This window comes from Sorex fumeus, unplaced genomic scaffold (genome assembly GCF_029834395.1).
Source record: "Sorex fumeus unplaced genomic scaffold, SorFum_2.1 ptg000081l, whole genome shotgun sequence".
Taxonomy (NCBI): domain Eukaryota; kingdom Metazoa; phylum Chordata; class Mammalia; order Eulipotyphla; family Soricidae; genus Sorex; species Sorex fumeus.
Window position 1 is genome coordinate 8,575,856 of NW_026606138.1, and position 25,169 is coordinate 8,601,024.

General features: G+C 40.7%; 1 protein-coding gene across 1 annotated transcript in view; it reads right to left on the bottom strand.

Moving 5' to 3' along the window:
• The window catches only part of IRAK3 (interleukin 1 receptor associated kinase 3), a 76,133-nt gene extending 51,299 nt beyond the window's left edge, over positions 1 to 24,834 (bottom strand). The window contains exons 1-2 of the mRNA XM_056130811.1: positions 24,705 to 24,834; positions 679 to 861 (exon numbers count right to left, since the gene is read on the bottom strand). Of these exons, the coding sequence (XP_055986786.1) occupies positions 679 to 861; positions 24,705 to 24,834 (313 nt within the window). The remainder of the gene's footprint in view (positions 1 to 678; positions 862 to 24,704) is intronic.
• Positions 24,835 to 25,169: the final 335 nt, after the last annotated feature.

Consider the following 25,169-nt stretch of genomic DNA (forward strand, 5'->3'; position numbering starts at 1 on the left):
GAAACTGGAAGAAACCTGAATGCCCAAGAACAGATGACTGGTTAAAGAAACTTTGGTACATCTACACAATGGAGTACTATGTAGCTGTTAGAAAGGATGAAGTCATGAAATTTACATACAAGTGGTACAATATGGAAAGTATCATGCTAAGCGAAATGAGTCAGAAAGAGAGGGATAGACATAGAAAGATTGCATTCATCTGGGGGATATAAAGTAACAAAATATGAGATTAATACCCAAGAATAGCTGAGATCAGCACCAGGAGAATTACTCCATAGCTTAGAGGCGAGCCGGGCATTCTAGGGGAAAGGGCAGCTCAGATAGAGAAGGGAGCACCAAATAAAGGGTGTTTGGAGGATCCTCCCAGGAGGGAAGATGCATGTTGAAAGTAGACTATGGACTGAACATGTTTGCCACTCAATGCCTCCTTTGCAGACCACAACACCCAAAAGGAGAGAGAGAACCAAAGGGAATGCCCTGCCACAGAGGCAGGAGGGGATGGGGGGATGGGGGTGGGGGGGATATTATCCATGGTGGTGGAAAATGGGCACTGGTGGAGGGATGGGTATCTGATCATTGTATAATCGAAACCCAAGCACAAAAAATTGTAAATCTACAACTGTACCTCATGGTGTTTCACTAATATTAAAAAAAAAAAGAAAAGAAATAAGTGTTTACCATGGTTTGTAATTAAGTGGATGGCTCGATGATGCCCCATCTCCTGGAGAATCTGTAAAAGGTCACCAATGGTCTTGTTCTTCTGGGCCCAAGACCAAAGCAATTCTCTTGTTCCACTTTTACCTTGGTCTACATATTTTTCAATGTGGCGAACATCCAGCCAGCTGTTTGAAAGTCGCTCCGCTGTGGAAATTGCAAAAGGGAAAACAAAAATAAAGTTTACTTTTATTGAAATGTTTGCTTTTGTGTACTTTATGTTTTCATTTAATTTATAAGCTTTTATTTTTCTTTTCTTTTTTAAATTTTATTTTATTTTTATAACGTTGTTCACAATAATTGATTACATTTAATATTCAAACACCAATCCCACCGCCATTACACCTTCCCACTACCGTATTTCGAATGTTTCCATCCCAAACCTCAAACCCTGCCCCAAAAGCAGAACCTAAGTAATTTGTTTTGTACTGCTTGTTATGAATAATCTGCTAAAAATGATCCAAAAAAAGTTTCCTTAGAGGAAAGTATGTGAAGATATTATATTTCACCCAGGAGCTATTAAGCCCTTCTATAAGATTTTCTTTTGAATTGACTTTAGCATATATTCCTCATATGATAGTTCTCCACTGTTAGCATCTTACCACAGTAGAAATATCAAGACCAGTGATAACTGAACAGCAGACAATGTTCTAATTTCAACAGTCTTTTCACTAGTATCTTTTCATTTCTTTTAAGACATTATTCAGCTTCTGAGATTGCATCAAGTCATTTCTTAATCTCCTCTGATCTGTACTGTTGCTCCATTTTTTCCTTCATTTTTCAGGACAGAGAAATACTGTGTCCTCAGTGCGTGATAGTAAGAGGGTCCTGAGGTGGATGTCTTTTTTTTTCTTTTTGGGTCATATCCAGCAATGCACAGGATTTACTCCTGGCTCATGCACTCAGGAATCACTATTGGTGGTGCTCAGGGGACCATATGGGATGCTGGGAATTGAACCTGGGTCAGCCGTGTGCAAGGCAAATGCCCTCCCCACTGTGCTATCACTCCAGCTCCTGGATGTCATTTTTGATGATAATCTTATGTCTTGATAAAGGGAATGTCTATTGACTTCTTACTCACGAACATGCACACAAGCAAGTCTATAAGTATTTATTGTGAATAATTACTGGGGGGAGACACTTTGAGACTATGGAATATTCTTCTCAGATTTTGGCCTAGTCTACAAATAGTGGCATCCATCAGTGGATCTTTATTATCATTATTATCATCATCATTATCCATGGTGTTTGCTTAGTGGTGATTTTTTAAAATTTTCTTTCTCTTTTTGTTTCTTAACCATAATTATTCCTTTATACACTATTCCTTCTCCCTCATTAAATTCATTTAACTATATCACTAATAACACTTTATCCTATAAGTTAAAATCAAGTGTCATGGCAAGAGTTACAGTACAGTGGGTAGATTGCTTGCCTTACATGCAGCCAACCCAGGTTTGATCCCTGGCATCCCAATGGTCCCCAGGAGTAATTCCTAAGCGCAAAACCAAGAGTAGCACCTGAGCATCACCTGGTATGGCAACAAAACAAAACAATAACCAAGAATCATCACTATTGATGATAAATCTCACGAGAGATCAACAAGTTGCAGAGATTCTTCTGGACCAGCCAAGGTTGAGTTTTCTGAGGTTCCCTGGTGTGGGGGGCAGGTGAACCCAATATCCACCTAAACAGAACTCCAACAGCTAAAACCTCCACACTTAACAATTGCCACCATACTCCTGGGTGTACTCCACTTTTTGGGACAAGCCTCATTCAGAAATTAATCGGTTGAAAAAATCAGGTATGCAGGTTTTATGACTGAAATTTCAAGGCTTTCATGGAGTTAGGGATGGGCTTTCTCTGAAGCCCTAGCAGTCACGCACATACCCCAAAACAACACTCAGTTAAAATTTTAATTCAAGCTATGTCACCTCCCCAGCATCTTATATGGTCCTCCAAGCATGGCCAGGAGTGATTCCTGAGTGCAGAGCCAAGAGTAACCTCTGAGCATCACTGGGTGTGACCCAAAAAGAAAAAAAAACTAGACTTCCTGAAATGGGTAACCACATTTGTGACCATGAGACACCTCAAACTCTACAATACTGATAAACCAGGAGTAGCACACCAAATTGCATGGGGTGCAATGTAGAAGGCATACAATCTTGATTAACAAAATATTTACACAGAAAGCTGAACCTGTAATAACATCTTAGTAATCTCTTGCATAAGGGCTTAATAGTTCCATGATCAGACATGCAATTTTTGCTTTCTTCTGAGGAAACATTTTTTGATCAATCTTTTAGCAAATTATAACAAGCAATATAAAATAAATTATTGAGGGACTGCTATGGGGTCAGGCTTAGGGGGTGGTTGGGAAAACTGGAAATAATAATGGTGGTGGGAAGGTGCAATGGTGATGGGATTTGTGTGGGTATATTGAATGTAACAAATCATCATGAACAGGCCTCCAGGACTGCGTGTCCAGAAAGTCGACCCAGGGAACTGCAAGACCCCCTCTTGGCCAAAATGTCACCCAAGCACCCAGGCCAGAGGGGATCCTGGAAAGTTTTAGGACTGAGTCAGAAGTGGGACTTTAATCCTGCACAGGCACTGATGTGGCCAACTCACCCACAGGTACAGCGGCAGAAGGGGGGGAGAGGGGCGTGGCCTCTGAGGTGGCAGCCAGTCTTATTTTCCCTTATCTCAGCACTTTGACTCATATCTCAGTCTCCATTACCTAATTCTAAGGAGGACAGCATGGCTATTCCAAACACGTTAGGCCAATAGTCCACTAGCCTATTCCAATCTCACCAAGATAATGGTGAACACAGAATCTGAACAAGCCTAATATAAAATAACACATCCTCTGAAGATGAACTAGAGGCCTCACTTAAGTCACAGAGTAGCACCAAAGAGAAATTCTAGAAGGGCCAAGAGGTGACCACCATTGACCGAGCTCATCCAGAATCCTTTCTCGCAGTGAGAGGGGGACACTAATAGTGAACTGGAGGATCCCACTTCCATACATGAAGAAACAGCTCAAATTCCCACCACAAGGAGTGGATGAAGAGTCCAGAAGCCCCAACAAGGGGTTACCCACTAATACAATCTCTTAGATAAAGAATTCACAGATGAAATGTTGAGGATGTTCAATGAACTCAAAGAAACGGTGGAACAGGCATCCAGTAAATTAAAGGAGGACATGAAAGAAAAGTGGAATGAACAGTCAACAAAATACAGGAAGAAATGAGAGAAGAAATAAGAAAAGTTACAACAGAAGTGTCACTAATAAAGGATACAGTAGATGAAATAAAAAACTCAGTGGGTGCCCTCAACAGCAGAATGACAACAGCCGCAGACAGAATCAATGAGCTTGAAGATGAGCTGCAGAAAGCATACAGGGAACAACATACAATTGAAAAAGACCTCAAAATAGCTCTAGGGTGAATCAGAGACATAGAGGATGAACTCAAGAGGAACAACATAAGAATCATCTGAGTATCAGAAGGACAGGGAGACAACCCCAATGAAGTAGCAACAGTTAAAAATATCAATGCTGAGAAGTTCCCAGAGCTGGAGAATGCAGGCACCCAGATCTAAGGATCCTGAAGGGTACAGCTAAAAGAGACCCTAATAAAAAGACTCCAAGACATATAATAATCAGAATGATGAATACAGATAGAGACACAATACTGTAAGCAGCAAGGTCAAAGAAGGAAATCACAAAGGACCATCCCTTAGATTTATAGCAGACTTATCAGAGGAAGCCGTCTGAGCCCGAAGACAATGGGATATAGTAAAAAAAAAAAAAAGAACTCAATGAAATGAATGCCTCATCAAGAATACTTTATCTGGCTAACCTCTCACTCAAACTTGAAGGAACAATACACTATTTCATGTATAAACAACGGCTCAGGAATTTCATAGACTCAAAACCAGCCTTAAAAGAAGGGCAAAAGAGGCTACTGCAGGACAAGACCATCCCCAACAAGGACAACAAACCTCTACAGAAAGATGGCACAAAACTCCATGACAATAATCTCTCTCAATGTCAGTGGTCTAAATGCACCAATTAGGAGACACAGAGTGGCAAAATGGATTAAAAAAAACTGAACCCAACATCCTGCTGCCTACAAGAAACACATTTGAATAGTCAGAGTGAGCACAGACTCAAAGTCAAAGGATGGGAAACAATCCTGCAAGCAAACAACTCCCTCAAATAAGCTTGTGTGGCCATACTCCAAGTATCCGACATACTAGTACCCAACAACATAGATTTCAGGCTGAAAAAGAATAGAAGGGATAGCGAGCACCATTTTTTTAATAATCAAGGGATATTTATATCAGAAAGAAATCACATGCCTAAACATATAAGCACCTAATGAGGGACCAGCAAAATACTTAAAACAATTGCTAATAGATTTCAAGGAGGACATTGGTAGCAACACAGTAGTAGTTTGAGACTTCAACATGGCCTTATCACCTCTTCGTAGATCAACAAGATTAAAAGTCAGCAAGAAAGTACTGGCTTTGAAAGAAGAAATAGGAGAGAGAAGGCTAACAGACATATTACAAGGCTTTTTATGCAAAAAAAAAAAAACCCAAATACACATTCTTTTCCAGTGTACACGAAAAATTTTCCAAGACAGACCACGTGCTGGGCCACAAATCAAACCTCAATAGAATCAGGAAGATAGAAATTGTATAAACTATCTTTTCAGACCACGATGCACTGAAGATAGAAGTTAATCACACACAGAAAAGGAGAATCAAATCAAATGCCTAGAAATTAAACAGCTCAATGTTGAACAATGAATGGGTCAGGGAAGAAATCAAGGAAGAAATCAAAAGATACCTAGAAACAAATGAAAATGAAGACATGAGCTACTGGAAATTGTGGGACAAAGCTAAAGCAGTGTTAAGGGGGAAAAAATATAGCTCTGCAAAGCATTTCTCAAGCAGGAAGAAAGGGCCCACATAAATAACTTGACCTCACAGCTCAAGATCTTAGAAAAGGACCAAAAAAAGGAGCCCAAACCAGGCAGGAGGAAAGGAATAATAAAACTTAAAGCAGAAATTAACGATATGGAAACCCAAAAACAATCTGAAAGATCAATGAAACCAAGAGCTGGTTCTTTGTGAAAATAAACAAGATTGATAAACCACTAGCAAGATTGACAATGAAGAGAGAGAGAGAGAGAGAGAGAGAGAGAGAGAGAGAGAGAGAGAGAGAGAACCCTAATAAACCAAATCAGAAATTAAAAGGGGAACACCACAACAGAAACCAAGAAACTCTCCCAAGCAGTTTCTATTGAGGTACATATCACCCTAATACCAAAAGCAAAGAGAGACACCACAAAAAAGAAAATTACAGGCTGATATTCCTGATGAACACAGATGCGAAAATTCTCAACAAAATATTAGCAAGTAGAATCCAACAACTCATCAAAAAAAGCATACACCATGACCAAGTGGGATTCATCCCCGGGATGCAAGGATGATTCACCACTCATAAGTCAATCAATATAATACACCATATCAATACAAGAAAAGATAAAAATCATATGATCATATCAATAGATTCAGGGAAAGCACTTGACAGGATCCAGAACCCATTTATAATGAAAATTCTCAACAAAATAGGAATTGAAAGAACTTTCCTCAATACAATCTACCACGAGCCCATGGCACGCATTATACTCAATGGGGGAAAACTAAGAGCCTTCCCTCTAAGATTAGGGACAAGACAAGAATGCCTACTCTCACCACTACTATTCAATATAGTAATGGAAGTACTTGCCATAGCAGTTAGGCAAGAAAAAGATATTAAGGACATCCAGATAGGAAAGGAAGAAATCAAGTTCTCATTATTTGCAGATGATATGATACTGTATTTGGGCTGGAGCGATAGCATAGCGGGCAGGGCATTTGCCTTGCATGTGGCCAACCTGGGTTCGATTCCTCCGCCCCCGTAGTAGAGCCCAGCAAGCTACCAAGAGCATTCCGCCTGCACGGCAAAGCCTGGCACGCTACCCATGACATATTCTATATGCCAAAAACAGTAACAACAAGTCTCACAATGGAGATGTCACTGGTGCCCACTCAAGTAAATCAATGAACAACAGGAGGATCGTGCTACAGTGCATGATACTATATTTACAGAAACCTAAAGCCTCTACCAAGAAGCTCCTAGAAACAACAGAACTGTATAGTAAAATTGCGGGCTATAAAATCAATGCACAAAAGTCTATGCCTTTCCCATATGCAAATGATGAGAGAGAAAACAGTGATATGAATAAGTAATCCTGTTCACAATCATGCCTCAGAAAATCAAGTACCTGGGAATCAGCTTAACTAAGGAGGCAAAGGACCTGTACAAAGAAAACTACAAAACACTACTTCAAAAAATAAAAGAGGACGTGAGGAAATGGAAACACATCCTCCACTCATAGACTGGGAGAATTAACATTGTCAAAATACTCCCCAAAGCATTATACAGATTCAGTGCAATCCCTATAAGGATACTGATGACAGAAATTGATCAAACACTCCTGAAATTCATATGAAATAACAAGCCTCCATGAATAGCTAAAGCAATTCTTGGGGGGAAAAAAGAAGGGAGGCATCACCTTCCCCAACCTCAAAATGTAATTAGAACAGCATGGTATTGGAACAAAGACAGATTCACAGACCAATGGAATAGCACTATTATATATATATATATGTACATATATATATATACATATATATATATCACTGTTCTCCTGTTGTTCATCGATTTGCATGAGTGGGCACCGGTAACGTCTCCATTGTGAGACTTGTTACTGTTTTTGGCATATTGAATACGTCACAGTTAGCTTGCCAGGCTTTGCAGTGTGCGCTCAATACTCTTGGTAGCTTGCTGGGCTCTCTGAGAGGAGCGGAAGAATCAAACCGAAGTCGGCCCAGCCCAGGTTGGCTGCGTGCAAGGCAAGCGCCCTACCTGCTGTACTATTGCTCCATCCCATAACCAATGGAATATCTTAAACTAAGAAGCTTCTGCACCTCAAAGGAAACAGTGAACAGAATACAAAGACAGTCTACAGAATGGGAAAGGATATTCACTCAATACCCTTCTGATAAGGGCTAATATCAAGGATATACAAGGCATTGGTTGAACTCTACAAGAAGAAAACATCCAATAACATCAGAAAATGGGGCAATGAAATGAACAGAAACTTTCTCAAAGAAGAAATCCCAATGGCTAAAATGTACATGAAAAAACGTTCTTTATCACTAATCATTAGGGAGATGAATGGCAAAACCGCAATGAGATATCATCTCACACCACTGAGACTGATACACAACCAAAGAACAAAAGCAATTGGTGTTGGCATGGATGTAGGGAAAAGGAGACTCTCCTTCACTGATAGTGGGAATGCCGACTGGTCCAGCCTTTTTGGAAAACAATTTGGGCATTTCTTAAAAAACTAGAAATTGAGCTCCTAGTTATTTGACCCAGCAATATCACTTCTGGGAATATATCCGGAGATGAAAAAAAAATACAATATAAACGTCAACTGCACTTGTTTATTTATTGTGGCACTATTTACAATAGCCAGAATCTGAAAAAAAAAAAAACGGAGTGCCCGAAAAAAATGACTAGTTAAAGAAACTTTGGTACATCTACACAATGGAATACTATGCAGCTGTTAGAAAAGATAAAATCTTTAAATCTGCATATAAATGGATTGACATGCTAAGTGAAATGAGTCAGAGAGAGAGAGAGAGAGAGAGAGAGAGAGAGAGAGAGAGAGGGACAGACATAAAATAACTGCACTCATTTGTGGAATATAAAGTAACAAAATGAGAGGCAAACACCTAAGGATAGTACAGATAAGGGCCTGGAGGATTGCTTCACGGTTTGGAAACTGGCCTCATATGCTGGGGGGAAAAGGCAGCTGGGATAGAGAAGGGACCACTAAGTAAATGATGCTTAGATGGCTCACTCGGGATGGAAGATGCTTGCTGAAAGTAGACTACGGACCAAACATGATGCCACTTAGTACCTGTATTGCAAACCATAATACCCAAAAGGAGAGAAAGAATAAGAAGGAATGTGCCTGCCACAGAGCCAGGGGGTGGGGGTGGGGGAAGGGTGGGAATGGGGAAGTCAGGGAGGAATACTGGCAACACTGGTGGTAGAGAATGGGGACTGGTGGAGGAATGGGTACTTGATCATTGTATGACTGAAACATCCCAAAAGTTTGTAAGTCTATAAAAAAAATCATCACGAACAACTTTGACACAGTGTTTATATCAGGTGTAAAAGGAAAATAAAACTTTAAAAAGCTTTCAAGAAAAAGTTTTTTCTTTACACCTTACATAAAACCTTATAAAACATATCACCTCTTATTTTGTTGGTCAATCATTTAAGCTTTGTTATGGCATATATACGAAATGTAATATTGCTCACCTATAAGAAAAGATAAACTCTTGCCTTTTGCTATAGCAGATAAAACTGGAGGGTGTTGTGTTAAGTGAAGTAAGTCAGAAAGAAAAGGATTGATATCAGCTGATCTCACTTTTATGAGATCAGCAAGAAAATAGACAATAGCTAATAAAAACAAAGTTTTATATTCTAACCACAGAATTGAGGTTACTAAGAGATAGGGGTTGGGGGGATATGCAGAGAGGCAGTGTCCTTTGGGCAGTGGTAGAGGGACATTGGCACTTTTATGATGGGTGTGCTGTGATAAAATTGCATCCCCTTGTAAACCAAGATGACCTTAAAAGGGAAGAAAGAAAAAAAGAAAAGAAAAGAAAAGAAAAAGAAGGAAGGAAGGAAGGAAGGAAGGAAGGAAGGAAGGAAGGAAGAAAAGATCAAATTGTTCCAACTTTGCCCACTCTTATTGGCTCTGTGTTTTCTTGACAAACCCTATATGTTTTGGAATACATCCTTATTTTCTGCTCTACAATATACTCCAGGCTCAGGCTCATTTTCTACTTCCTCTGCTTCAGTCTTGGAATTAAATACTTGTCAAAGGAGTCTGTTTCCTTTTCTTGGGTAATGGTGTTTAGAAAGCACTGCCTAGCTACTAAATACACTCTTTGCCACCAGTATTTCATTGCTTCCAGGCAATTTTATTTCCCTGCATGTTGGGCTATGAATAGTTTCTTGGTGTACAATGCAAAAGAATCTACAGCTGCTTAATGCTTTAGTCATCTCTGAACACCAGAAGAATTGACTCAAAAAAGTAAGACAATCCCACAAGAATAGGAGTAGCAAACCGGAAGCAGACTTCCCAGAGAAGTCTTAGGATACTGGGATCTTTTACTCATTCATTCATTCATTCATTCATTCATGGGCTGATTTATAGCTGATCTTTCTCTGGAAAGCTCAACTCCCTTATCTGAAATTGTTTTTCCACCCTTTCCTATCCTTTTACAGTGAACTGGGAACTGGTCTGAGGGTTTTCAGAATGGTAGAGATTAGTGGGGGAGAGTTCCTAGCCCAAAGAGTCAGCTGCCCTGGACTATTAGGAGTACAGGTAAACATCTTAATTCCATTAGTATAAACTTCAAATGTTTCTCAACTCTTGAGATCTTGGTGGTGTACTTATTACTCAAGTATAACTTATGCTATCCTGCCTAATTCACATAAAGTCACAACATGAGTTTTTGTCATTTCAATCACATATTCTTGTGCCAAAAGAGACAGGAAAGGAGTGGCAACTCTCATGAGTACAGTTAAGAAGAGCTGAGCTATTGTATGTTAACTCGAGTTCAGGTACAGGAAGAAAACACAACTGTGATTAAATGTCTAATGTTGTGCAATAAAAATGTCTTCACTTGTTGCCAGAGAGATAGCACAGCAGGTAAGGCAGTTTTTTGCATGCTGTCAACTAGTGTTTGATCTCTGGCACTATATATGGCCCCCTGAGCATTATCAGAATGATTGCTGAGCGAAGATCCATGAGTAAGCCCTGAGCAGAGCTGGGTGTGCCCCACCCCTCCAAAAACAAATGTCTTTGCTATTCCTCCATATGTTAAGTTCTCCATCAAAAATGAATTTATTCTTCCCATCTCTGAAAAGATGAATTCTCGAGAAGAGGCAAAGAGTATCTATAGCTTAACACTAAAGAAAAAGGAAACTCCAAAGCACAAATATTTGGCAAGACATGGTAAATTGACTTGCTCTTCAAGTTCATGTTCTCCTTTAAACATGTTCTTCCTTAAAAACTTTCTAGTCTCAATGTTTCTTTGCTTACCTATTTTCACTCTAGAAAAGTCTTAGTTCTCTCAAACATGTACTTCTCCCTCCTTCTCCCCTCACATCTTTACAAATAAGTTTCAATAAAACCTACCTTGCTTCACACATACATACACACACACACACACACACACACATATGCAAACATACACACACACACAACAAGATGATGGCAACTCTATCTAAATGTATTTTATTTAGTTATTTTTACCTTTTGGGGGTGAGTTCCAAACAGTGCTCATAAAGTCTGAGGGCCAATCCTGGCAATTCTTGGCCAACTGGGCTGTATGGTTCAATGCTAGGGCCTATCCATGTGGAAACAGTACCCCGGACCCACTGCTTTCTACCTAGTGCTGGAGAGGTGTGGCATATAGTGCCTGCGTTTCAACTTCAGTGATGCAATCTACCTATTTGGTTAGACACATATTTTTTATAAACACTTGATTTCTAGAACTTCTTGGGAAATACTGAGAATTAGTTTATTTCGGACATTTGTTGAGAATCTACTATATGCTAACACATAGCAGATGCAAACACAAAATATGAGTGGAAACTGAAGAGGGGTACCAAGGTAAAAACGCGACATCATAAATAGCTTCCTAGAGGAATGGTTTCTGGAACTTGAGGCAAGTGTTAAATTATGAGTTCTTCTAGAGAGAGGTCATTTTTCCCTGCAATTTCACTCCTGGGCATCTATCCCAAGAACATAAAAATATTAATCTGAAAGGATATATTCATAATTATATTGCTTATTGCTGCATTATTTACAATTGACAAGATCTAGGAACAATATAAGTATCCAAAAACAGAGGAGCAGATCAAGAAAATATGTTATATATAACCATAGACTACTAATAAGCGATGGGAAAAGATGGCATCTTGCCATTTTCTGCAACTTGGATGAAATTTTTTTCTTTATTTGCTTTTTTGGGTCACAGCAATGCTGAAGAGATAGTCCTGTCTCTACTCTAGGAATCACTCTTGGCAGTGCTCTGAGGACCACATGGAATGCCAGAGTCCAATCCAGGTTGGCTGTGTGCAAGGCAAATGCCCTACCTGCTGTACTATCGCTTCATCCCCAAACTGGATGGAATTGTAGAAAGTCGTGCCTAGTAAAGTTAGTCAGAAAGAAGAAGATAAACACCTGATGATCTTGCTAATAGGTATAATATAACAAAACCAAGTAAAGCAGTGACAAATCCTGGCACATGGTGAACAGAACTGCGATCTGACAGTACTATGGTGGAGGGATCATGACTCCCTGGTGGTGGGCATAGTGTAGCACCCCTGCAAGTATAAAGCAATAGTACTGATGCTTCTGTAGATTGTAAAGATAATAGTAATAAACAATTTCTAAAATAATAATAAATTAAAAAATTAAAAATAGAGCAAGGTTATTTCTTAGGGAATTCATGGATTTTGGTATGCTAATATCACAAGATCACAACAACAATATGCTAATATGAAGAGAAAAAATATCACTGGAGTTTCACTTGGGAGCTACAACAAGAGAATGAACTCTGAACTCCATTAATTCTACTGTTCTCCAAGGAGAAAAGTAGCTATTCAAAACTGGACATCTCTGTGACTTTAGGGATGTCTGTAGGGACAAGTGACCTAAGCAGGGGCTGTGACATGATGCAACTCTGGGCAAGATATGGCCTCCCTGAGCTATTTCAAACATATTTATTAGAAACATCCTTAGTCCAACCCCAAACTCTGTTGCCCTTCCCTGGCCAGCTGATTATTGTCATTACTGACTTATAAACAATTTTAGTCTTCAAAATATTCTGTAGTCTCAAAATCCGTATTTCATCAAAGGAAGACAAAATATTAAATTTCAGTAAAGGAAAAGTTTAGGTTGCTACTTTTTCTAGTAGCAAATTACTGGCTAATATTTAAGAGCATTACACACAACAGACTGCATATATAAATAAAAATTTAGGTCACAGAAAACAGATTTTCTCCCCCACCTCTTCTTTTTTCTTTGAGTAAAATAGCTCCTTCACACTTCAAAAACACTTTGGGATAACACTTTCATATGTGAGACTGAGAGGAGCTTCAGTTCATAACCCCTTCCTCAGAGTTTTGCTGGGCACCAGCCAGCTCTCCTTCAACTGCCAAGGACACACAGCCCTTAGTCCAACGGTTGGGTGCTCATCTGCAAGGCTGACCAGGCATACTTAGCCACAGACATAGTTACAGTCACAGTCGTATGTACAACACAATCTTATGCATGTAACTACTATAGTCTTGGTTCTCTTCTTGTATATAAGTCCAACCTCATACCCCATGAAGTGCAGACTGCATCTCCTCATGGTGTAGAAGAATAAACTCCATGTCATCCTCACTGAGTCTTTGAGTCCATTCTTGTTGAAGCACTGCAAGTCTCTGAATTATTGCCAAGTGATAGCACAAAATTTTACAAGGGTAAAGAAAGAAGATGTCCAAAGGCCACCAAAGCCAAGAAGGAACATGAAAGGTGGGAGATCAACTTTGTAAAAGAGATGGATTTTGGACAAGGTTTAAATGGGATGAGAAAAAAAGCCAGTCAAAAAGGAAATTGTTCCAGAAACTAAGAAGGGCATGAGGACAAAGAGGAAGCTCATATACTTAAGATAATGTTCATATTAAAGAAAAGGGGAATAGGATGTGGAGATAGTACAGGGGTTAAAGCACTTGCTCTGTATGCCGCTGACCCTGGTAAGATTCTCAGCACCTCAAATGGTCCCATAGGTACCACAAGGAGTCACTCCTGGGCACAGAGCCAGAAAAAGTCTCTGAGCAGTGCTGGTGTGCTGCAAAAACCAATTCCCTTCCCCATCCTCATCATACACACACAAAAGAACGGAACCACGGAATCACTGAGTTACCTTTCTACGACTGTGCTCAATTAACAAGATGCTCAATACATATTTGCTGACAGACAGAAATCCTGAGCATTAACATAAGAACTTAAACTTTATCCTGGAAGTAGCACTGTAGCACTGTCCTCCCATTGTCCATTGATTTGCTCAAGCGGGCACCAATAATGTCTCCATTGTGAGACTTATTGTTACTATTTTTTTGCATATTGAATACACCACGGGGAGCTTGCCAGGTTCTGCTGTGTGGGCAGGATAGTCTCGGTAGCTTGTTCTCTGAACGGGATGGAGAAATTAAACCTGGGTCGGCCAGGAAGTACTGGATCAAATCTAAGATTTCTGAGAAGGTGATGCAAAGATGAAAATTTTACTTTTTGGAAGACCCATTTATGTTAAGAGGGACAGGAATCTCGTATGCAACCTATGCATATAAAAAGGTAAACCATTTTATTACTCATAATGCTCACATTATGAAAGGAAAAGGCCACTGTTTATTATTGTAAAGGAAATTAGTTTCTCCAAATCCAAGAGATGTCAGATTTTCTAAATAATTCTAACCTCAATTTCTTTATTTAAAAAAAAATCTGAATTTTTTTTGGTAAAAGCACAATAAATCATGAGTCTACCTTCCCCTGTCTTGTGACTTGTCTGAGAAACTGATCCTGTAAGAGTTTTCCCTTAAACACAGTTTGGAGAGAAAGTGAACAAATTCCACTGAGCTGGCATTTTCAGTTTCCCTAACACTGACCAGAAGCAAAGGGTTCTGAGTTTGCCAAGTTGGATAAAGGAAATTAACCTGGTCTTTGTTAAAATGAACACTGCATGAGTGAACTGTTTTCAGGACTCTTTCTCTAACTGGTGATTGGCAGTGCAATCTTAATAGTTCCCATCTAATCACGAGGCATTCTGAATAGAAACAACACACTAAAGGATAGAAGCAATAGCATTCACAAGTTGCATAATTCATTCAGATCAACTTCAAGAAAATAAAAGCTGCAATTTGATGGAAGGGAATACAAACTCTTAACATGTTAATCATGTTTTCAACATTCACAGGTTTTACTAATGCTTCCTTACTTCCTTCTAGAACCTAGAACTTCAAGGTACTAAACAAACAAAAATCATAAACTTCTCAATGACTAATTGTGGTGCTGTAATTAAGTGCACACTGAAGGAAAGTATGCTGTTGCTAAGCACTGCTTAAATCGTGGATTCGGGGGGTAAATCTCTGTTTGGAAGGCATCTTGGCACAGCATAAGACAAAAAGTTGACCAGAAAGGTTCAAAGACCTGAAGATAAAGATTGTTTAGTAAATATTCAATGTCAAAGGTACCAAAAGTTCTGTTTTAAGAGGACAGAGCTGTCTACATAATGCTAACCACTAGGAAATTCAGCGGCAGAAATCACTCCCCATATGCAAATATGTTCCCGAAGGGGATTTTTCAAATAATGCAACACACCCTTTTTTGAATCTTTGTATTTGCATATGACCATATGCCAAAAGCCCTAGCAAATTAAGACTGAAATCTTGCAGTTTGTTTTTAGATAACATAGTGGGAATGGAAAAGAAAATTATTTTCTTTCTTTTACAAAGGACACTAAGAAATTTAATTATTTTTAAAAAGAACTTTTTTTAAAGATTTTGTTTTTGGGCCACTCCCAGAGTGCTCAGTTTATTCCTGTCTCCATGCTCAAGGATAACTCCTGGCAAGACTCAAGGGGCCATATAGGTTGCGGGGAAACAAACCCGGGTCGAACTCATGCAAGGCAAGTGCCTTACCTGCTGTAGTATCTCTTCAACTCTCTAAACAGAACTTTTTTAAGATTGAAGATACTTTTCCAATGGCAAAGAATGGAAAAGAAAGCCCAAAAGTTAGTTCATTCCTCTTATCAGATTAGAGTATCATAATCTACAGCTAATAAAATTTAAAAGAAATACTATTGCTCTGTTCATAAGCTCGTGTGCACCTTTTGCTCCATACCTGAGTAGTACTGATGCTCTGTAACTGAGAGGGGCTGGACTTGTTTTAGTAGATTTCCCTTCAACTCTTTCAACTCATATTTCCCTTCAACTCCTTCAACTTCATGTATAAGGAACAAACATCAAGCATCCCTGGAGAGAATTTACTCACCTAGAGTCATCAGTAAGAAGCTTGGGAAGCGTGGTGGGGAGTGGATAGGACAGAAAAGAAAACACAAATAATGGAGGAGGGAAGGGCTCAACCTGGAGGAGGAGGAGAAGCTGAAAGGTAGCAAAGCATTATACGTAAAACCCTATCAGTAACTACTGCAAATCACAATGTCTAAAGTTATATTTATATGTATATTTGTAATATATATTAAATATGTATGTATGTATGTGTGTATATATATATATGAGTCACTGTCCTCCCGTTGTTCATCGATTTGCTCGAGCAGACCCAGTAATGTCTCCATCGTGAGACTTTGTTGTTACTGTGTTTGGCATATCAAATACTTCACAGGTAGCTTGCCAGGCTTTGCTGTGCGGGCGAGATATTCTCGGTAGCTTGCCGGGCTCTCCGAGAGGGGCAGAGGAATCGAACATGGGTCGGCCATGTTGGCTGCGTGCAAGGAAAATGTCCTATATATTTAAAATGTTCTCATAGAGGCAGCCTGGGAGGGAAATGGGGGTAGAGGTCACTGGTGGAGGAAGTGGACACTGGAGAAGGGATTGGTGTTGGAACATTGTATTCCTGAGACTCAATCATGAATAACTTTGTAATCCATGGTAACTAAGTAAACATTTTTAAAAAACATTTTTGGCAGTAATAAATGAATAAAAACATCTCACTTCAACATCAATATTTCCATTTGGAACTCGGAACTATTTAATCCCATGGCTGGGAATGATCACTACTACTATTTCTCCATACTTTTTTTTTCTGCTTAAACTTGTTTATATCATCCAATCAGGCCTATTGTCTACATTTAATTGAGAAACTGTTACAAATGGGGATACTGACTAAAGTACTATGCTTTTTCTGTCCAATAAAGTTTTAATAGACAAAGAGTCATTCACTAATTCATTCACTCAACAGACATTTTAAGAATGTCTAGCCTGGGGTGGTGGGAGGGATACTGGATCATTGTGGTAGAGAATGGGCACTGGTTGAGGGATGGATACTCAATCATTGTATGACTGAAACATAAGCACAAAAGTTTGTAAGTCTGTAACTGTACCTCATGGTGATTCATTTAAAAAATTTAAAAATTAAGAAAGAAAGAAAGAAAGAAAGGAAGGAAGAAAGAAAAAAGAAAGAAAGAAAGAAAGAAAGAAAGAAAGTGTAGCCTACCCAGTAAAACCTAACCTTATTTTATTTTTATTATTTATTTATTTTGGTTTGGGGACCAGACGCAGCAATGCTCAGGGCTTAACTCCTGTCTTTCCACTCAGAGATTACTCCTGGAGAGGCTCAGAGACCCACATGTGGTGCCAAGTATAGAACCAGAGTTTTTCTGGACTGCTAGTTGAACCAGGGTTAACTGAATGCAAGGCAAACACCTTTCCTGCTGTACTATCTATCTCCCAGGCCTCCAGGTACAATTTAGATGCCAGAGAAGCAAACAGAAAACAAAGCAAACAAAAAAATCTTTATCATCACAATTCTTTATCATCCACATTCAGTGGACAACGAATGAAAAGAAATTCAAATATACATTTATTTATTTATAGAAGTGGTGTGTGAGGGATGGTGTGCAGGAAGGAGACATAAAGGAACATATGAGAAGGGTTAGTTTTAAGAGTGGCCAGTTTGGGTAATAGTTAATCAGGAACAAGAAAAAACGGAGGAAATAAGCCACCTGGTTACCTGCTGGGGAAAAAAAAGTTGCTTGCAGGTCTAAGAAGGTCAGTAATGATGAAGTTACACAAACAAGAAGAAAGAAATGGGAAAAGTGACAGATGACTGTGATATTTACCACAAAGTGGGAAACTTTGTAGTGGTGCTGACCAGGATAGTGTGCTAATGGAATTCACATATCTGAAGGGCTCGCTGCAAGGAAGAATACAGTAGAACTGTGGCCAGGTAGGAGATTGCTGACATTGTCCAGGTGGGATTTAATAGTGGTTTAGACAAGAGTGGCCGTGGTGGCCATGGTTAAGAAGTGGATAGATTATTAGATAGACCCTGAAGGCAGAGTCAGTAGTATTTGCTAAAGAACAGGATGCGGTTTGTAAGAGAAAGCAAAAAGTCACAGAAAACTAATTATTTTCAGGCTGAGTAAATGAGTAATAGGGTTAACATTATCTAAGATGGGGTAAAACTTTGTAGGAGGGGAGGATTTCTGGACTGCTAGTTGAAGATGTCTACCAGGTAACAAATAGATGACTTGTGTTAATATTTAAGGGAGACACTTGGGCTAGAAATGTGAGGGCTATTAGTATATGGGTGGAATTTATGAGACTGTGGTACAGTGGCTAAACATCAGAGAAGAGATCCATCAACTTATCCCAGAATCACTCTAAGAAATTAAGAAATAAAGGAGAACCTTGAAGAAGGGAAATAGGACTAGAGATAACAAGGATAAAGGTGCTTGCCTTGTGTATGACTGATCCCAGTTCCATATGGTCCCTCCTGTACCACCAGGAATGATACCTGAGCACACAGCCAGGAGTAAGTTGAGTAAGGCCCTCAAATCAAAAAATATTTTAAAAAAATAACCAGAGTTTAATGTTCTAGCAATAACAGAAGTACTTCAAGGAGGAAGTGAGATTAGTTGAACTATGTCAGATTAGTTGAAGACCGAGAACTGATGTCCAGATAGACTCTTGGACATAACGTTGGACAAAAGGATTTTCAACAGGAATGTGGAAGATATGAGTCATCCTGGAGTAGACTCAAGAGAAGTGAAAGAAGTATAGTATAGTAAATACTGCATTTATGAGAAATTTTATTAAAAAGGGCAAACAGAGAAATGGGTTGGTGAGAGTATGGAAGTGAGATCTAGAGAGAATATTATTAGATGGGAGATATCACCTAATAACCAAAAGAACAAAGACTCTACTCCATTTTCAGGGAGGGGAAACATAACAGTTCCCTAAATGTGAGTTGCACATAGAGATATGCATCCAAAGGGGATAAGGACATGTGTATGCATGTGTGAGGGTCCGGGGTTTAACGGTTAATTTCATCATGTAGAAACCTAACAGAGACCCCTAAACTTATTTATCCTGCTGTCCCCTTTTCAGAGAAAAACAATTACTCAACACCTTCCCTCCCTGGAAATCTACTTTCTTTAAGTGAAAAAAAGAGAAAATGCTCTCAACTGCACCCTAGGCTACACCACCTCATTGTTCCCATGCCAGTATGGCACACTTATAAACACTGCACCACCATAACATGGTTAACAGCCACAGTGAGAAGTCATGCAAATAGTGTTGCATCCCTGACAGGATGTGATGAAAATGGTATTTTACTTCTTTATTCAACTTCCTCTAATCCATACCCAGAGTCTAATCATCAAGAAAACATCAGACAAATTCAGGTTGAGGAACAGTCTACCAGTAGACCAGTACTGACCAATTCTATCCAATGACACCCCCCACAAACAACCAAGAATACCAAAAACAAAAACAGCTGAGAAATTATCACATCAAAGAGAAGCTGAAGGACTCAGAGTAACTGAATATTTTGTAGTCATCTAGATAGTATCCTGGAAGACAGAAGAGACAATAGGTAAAAATAAAGAGAATCTGGAGCTATGGGTGAAATTTAGTGGTGGAGCACATGCCTGATCTGGAGAAGGCCTTGGATTTGATCCTGGGGAAGGAAGGAAGGAAGGAAGGAAGGAAGGAAGGAAGGGAGGGAGGGAGGGAGGGAGGGAGGGAGGGAGGGAGGGAGGGAGGGAGAGAGAGAGAGAGAGAGAGAGAGGGAATGGTTGGGATGACAGTACACTGAGAAGTGCTCTTGCTTTTTTTTGCACATGGCTGACCAGAGTTTGATCCCTGGCATCCTATATGGTCCCGGAGTACTGCTAGAGTAATTCCTGAGTGCGGAACCACAAGTGACCCCTGAACATCTCCATGTGTGGCCCAAAAACAAGAAAGAAGAAAGAGAGAAAGAGAGAGCAGGAGGGAGAGAAAGAAAAAGTTAAAGAAAAAAGGAAGAGAATGAAAGAAAAAGAAAATATAATAAAGTATGAGTTTTTAAAAATATTATGATCTTAATATAACAAATGTTCCGTACTAATAATTATTGGGTAAATTTGGGTATAAAGTATTTTGGAAGGATTTAGAATATATGGGTATTCTATGTTTTTTAAATTCTCTGTAAATTTCAAATATTTCTGAAAAACAAAGTCTATTAATTTTAGGGTGAAAAAGAACATAGGCACTGAAGTCTAACAATCTAGATGTCAGATTCTTGATTTGTGATTCACTATATCGTGACTTGCAGCTGGAGTGACAGCATAGCGGGTAGGGCGTTTGGACCCGGGTTCGATTCCTCCATCCCCCTCGGAGAGCCCAACAAGCTACTGAGAGTATCCTGCCCACGCAACAGAGCCTGGCAAGCTACCTGTGGCATATTCAATATGCCAGAAACAATAACAACAAGTCTCACAATGGAGACGTTTCTGGTGCCAGCTCGAGCAAATTGATGAACAACGGGAAGACAGTGATATACTGCAGTGCAGTGCTATATCATGACTTGCTTACTGTGACTATAAGTTAATTAAATTCTCTACATCAGTTTTCCTATCTATAAAGCAAAAATGGGAAAAATATCTAATTCATGGCATTTTTTGAGAAGTAAATGTAATAACCCATGTAAAATGTTTAATATAAAGTCTGGCAAATGTAGGCACTCAGCACGTGGCAGTTATTATCAGTATTATTACTAATTTTTACACTTCTATTAAAATTTAAGTTTAATGTGATTTTACAGGTATTTTAAAGTGAATAATACTGTCTATGAATTTTTTTCTAGATTTGAAAGAAAGTTGAACAAACCTATTACATGGTATCTGAAAAATAAATTTCTCTTCCAGTGTATCACAACTGTTGAGACATTTCTAGTGTGAGTTGTTCCAAACAATTTAATTTGAATGACACAGCCTGGCAATGTAACTAAGTATTTTTCATCAGAGATTCTATACATACATATATGTTGTAATATAGTAGAAGATGAATAACAGTTCCCAGTTTTGGCTCCTCCTTTCATTATAAAGTTACCAACAACTAAAGATTACCTATGATTATAGAATTTTTATTTTATTTTTTTTGCTTTTTGGGTTCACAACTGGCGATGCACAGGGGTTACTCCTGGCTCTGCACTCAGGAATTACTCCTGGCAGTGCTTGGGGGACCCAGTGGGATGCTGGGAATCGGACCCGGGTCTGCCACATGCAAGGCAAAACGCCCTACCCGCTGTGCTATCACTCCAGCCCTGATTATACCATTTTTAATATAATACTTAATAAACTGATTTGAGGACTAATATACAAAGCAAAGAGAAAAGGAATCAATTAGAATAGTGAAAGAGTGCTATATATAGACTACTATATTACAATGTTAATTGACAAAGAGAATTTGGCCTTAGTCAAAACTCCCATAATAAGCTGTGCATCAGCTTCATCAATGGGGCTTTTTCAAAACAACAGGAAACTTCTGGACTCTGCCCCAGCCTTACTAAATCAGCAGCTTAGAGGGAAGTCCAAAATTTTCTAGTGTTATAAGATGTTGCGGGCTGGAGTGATAGCACAGCAGGTAGGGCGTTTGCCTTGCGTGTGGCCGATCGGGGTTTGATTCCTCCACCCCTCTCGGAGAGCCCAGCAAGCTACCAAGAGTATCCCGCCTGCACAGCAAAGCCTGGCAAGCTCCCCGTGACATATTGGATATGCCAAAAACAGTAACAGCAAATCTCACAATGGAGACATTACTGGTGCTGGCTCGAGCAAATCTGTGAATAACAGGAGGACAGTGCTACTACAGTGTTATAAGATGTTGCAGATGATTTCAGTTTATGAGCAACTGGTCTGCCTTATTCCAACTATACTTACCATGTTATACAGACTACTCAAATATCTGCCATTGTTAATGGCCCAATACTTATTGTCATTAAAGACCAGTTCAAGACAGTCATACCTCCTACAACTACTGTTTTCCATATGGAATTTTGCTTCCTCTGTACCTTCAGGATATCAGCATGCTAAGCTTTGACCCAGTCCTCCAACATTCCCTTGCTCATCTCTCTAAAGTCAGTTTTCCCTTCCATGCGCATCTTCCTCACTTTTTTCCCCACAGTGTCTGTAGAGAAACTCAGTGCATGGAGCACTGGCAGTTTTCCTCCACTTCCCTGAATTAAGCCAGCTTTCCCTCTTGCTGAACCAACAATTTATGAAGCAGCTGGGCTGCCATAACCATGCCGCCGCCGAACCCAGCGTCAGGCTGTTTCACTCGGGGCACCCCAGAGAGGGGCAGGTGAGGGCTGGAATGATAGCACAGCGGGTAGGGCGTTTTCCTTGCACACGGCTGACCTGGGTTCAATTCCCAGCATTCCATATGCTCCCCCGAGCACCGCCAGGAGTGATTTCTGAGTGCAGAGCCAGGAAGAACCCCTGAGCATCGCCAAGTGTGACCCAAAACGAAAAAAAAATGTGGAAAAAACCAGAGAGGGGCAGGTGAGAGCACTCCCTGCCCCAAGGGACCCAGCCCGGGCAGCCGAAAACCTCTAGAATCCAACTGCCGCTCTGCTCTCTGTCTCTCTCCACATGCTTGGACTGAGTCTCACCCACGAGTGAACCATTCCCTGAACTGCACAGCCCCAGGGCACTTCAGGGCACTTCATGGGATACACTCTACCCATAGTCTAAGAGTACTGCACCACATTTGATGGGATTCAAAGTAGGAGGTAATCAACCTTAGAGGGAAATACTATAGTAGTTCAGTTCTGCTTTGGGGCAGGGATTGGGGTTCTGGATGGAAACACCAGAAATATGGTGGTGGAAAGGTGTAATGGTGGTGAAATTGGTGTATGAATATTAAACGTAATCAAATATTGTGAACTACGTGATAAAATAAAAAAGTTAGAAAACAAAACAAAAGAACCATGAGGTCCCAGCAGTGTGTATATACAACCCACTGCACAATTAGTTATGGCTGGAATATCAAGGAGTAAATACCTTATACTCTTTTTCTATGACATAATGAGTATACAAAGGAACTATTGCAACACTACATAGTAAAGTAAAGTAAAGGCCCTCCCGTTGTTCGTGGATTTGCTCGAGCGGGCCCAGTAACGTCTCCATCGGAGACTTTGTTGTTACTGTGTTTGGCATATCGAATACGTCACGGGGAGCTTGCCAGGCTCTGCCGTGCGGGCGAGATACTCCCGGTAGCTTGCCGGGCTCTCCGAGAGGGGCGGAGGAATCGAACTTGGGTCGGCCATGTTGGCTGCGTGCAAAGCAAACGCCCTACCGCTGTGCTATTGCAACACTACATATAAAATATATATTGCAACACTACATATAAAAATATAACTCACAACATGTGTCAACTAGCCCAGGAAGTCAATCTACTATCTACAGTAACCAGTTTGAGAAGTCAAACTACTATATGTAGCAACTAGTCCAGTTGTGTTACTAAGCTGGTGTTAATAGCTTTCTGAACTAGTTGCTACAGATAATAGTCTGACTTCCCAGACTGGTTACTTCACATAGCATATTGGCTCCCTGGGCTTATGTAACACCCATAGCAATCCACTTCAATCAGGATTAAACTAACAATTGATTGCTTCCTGATTTTTGCTCCTGCATCCTACTTTAGGAGTAACTGGAGAAAGGCAAGTATGTATCCCTAAAAATCAAATAGAGTGTTCCACTTCTAGTTATCCTATCTATAACTTCCCTGTGCTAATAGTCTCCAATACTGCAAGTTATGAAGACCAAATTTCTAGATTAAAATACAAAGATGAAGACCAAATTTCTAGATTAAAATACAAAGACATTCTCTAACATAAACATTCATTCAACCTAATTGGGTAAATAACCAAGATCTATTTAAGAAAACCAAGTAACCAAGTTAATTGCAATAGAATTTGACTTAAGCTCTTCACCTGAATAAAGCTAGGAAGTTGTTTTAATATGAAAACTATTTTGTAAGTTAATATTGCAAAGACAAGAAGACCTCATATCTGCATTTTTTTTTGTTACTATTTTTTGGTTTTGTTTTTGTTTTTGGCCACACCCAGCGATGCTCAGAGCTTACTCCTGGTTCTTTGCTCAGGATCACTCCTTGAGGGTTTGGGGGACCCTCAAGGTATGGGGTGCCAAGGATCAAACCCTGACCAGATGTCCTGACCACTGTATGCAATCTCTCTGGGCCCCATATCTGAATTTTCTTACTTAAAGTACTCCAGTCGTTGGGAATATAGCTCGCTGGCTGGTACACATAGCTCGCAAGTGTGAGGTTGATGCACATCCCCTAACTTGCAAAACAGATTGGATGGATGGATGGATGGATGGATGGACCTATGAAGGGGAAGAATATTTCGAAGCAAGAATAACTTATAGAGATGTAAACCATGTACATATTAGACAGTTTCAAGCAGCTATTTCCGCCCCCCCCCCAAGAGTCTCATCATTTAGTGACACCCCACGTTTCTCTGCCAGTGAACGGTGGGGGTGACTTGCGTAGTGATCAAATTTGAGCGTTACCCCAAGTTTCTGAAAGAGCAGGAACACCCCTGTTGGAGTCACCAGGCGTAAGTGGGTCGGTCCTTCCACGAGCGAGGCACGAGTGGGGTCCGCGTGGCCAGCCCCGAGGATGCAGTCCCTGCAGGGGATGGGGAGGGGGGGACGCGCGGCCGCCTCGCCCCGACCCGCGCGAGCCGCGCCCCCCGGCGGGCGGCACTTACCCAGGCGGCGCCAGCCCAGCGCGCCGTCGCAGCTGTCCAGCACGGCGCAGAGCTCGCCCAGCAGCGCGGGCGGCATGTCGAACAGCAGCGTGCGCTCGGACAGCGCGCCGCCCCCCGCCGCCCGGGCCATGGCGAGCCCCGAGAGGAGCAGCGCGGAGCAGCCTCTCCTCGCCCGCAGCGACGGTTGCACAACCGCGGAAATCCTGCGTCCACGACGGCGGCCAAGCTGGCAGCAGCCGCCGGGCCGGCGCGGGAGGGGCGGGCCCGCGTGACGCACAGCGCCGCTCCCCGAGGTGTCCCTCGGGACTCCGGGAGGGGCGGGGTGGGGGTCTCCCCGCCCGGGGGGAGCGCTTCTCTTCGGTCTGGCTCTGAACGGCCCTTTTCTACCTCTGGGGCTGCGGAGTGACCCAAGAGGACAAACTGGCAGAGGCGGACAAGAGAAAGATCCAGAACCGCGGAGTCCAG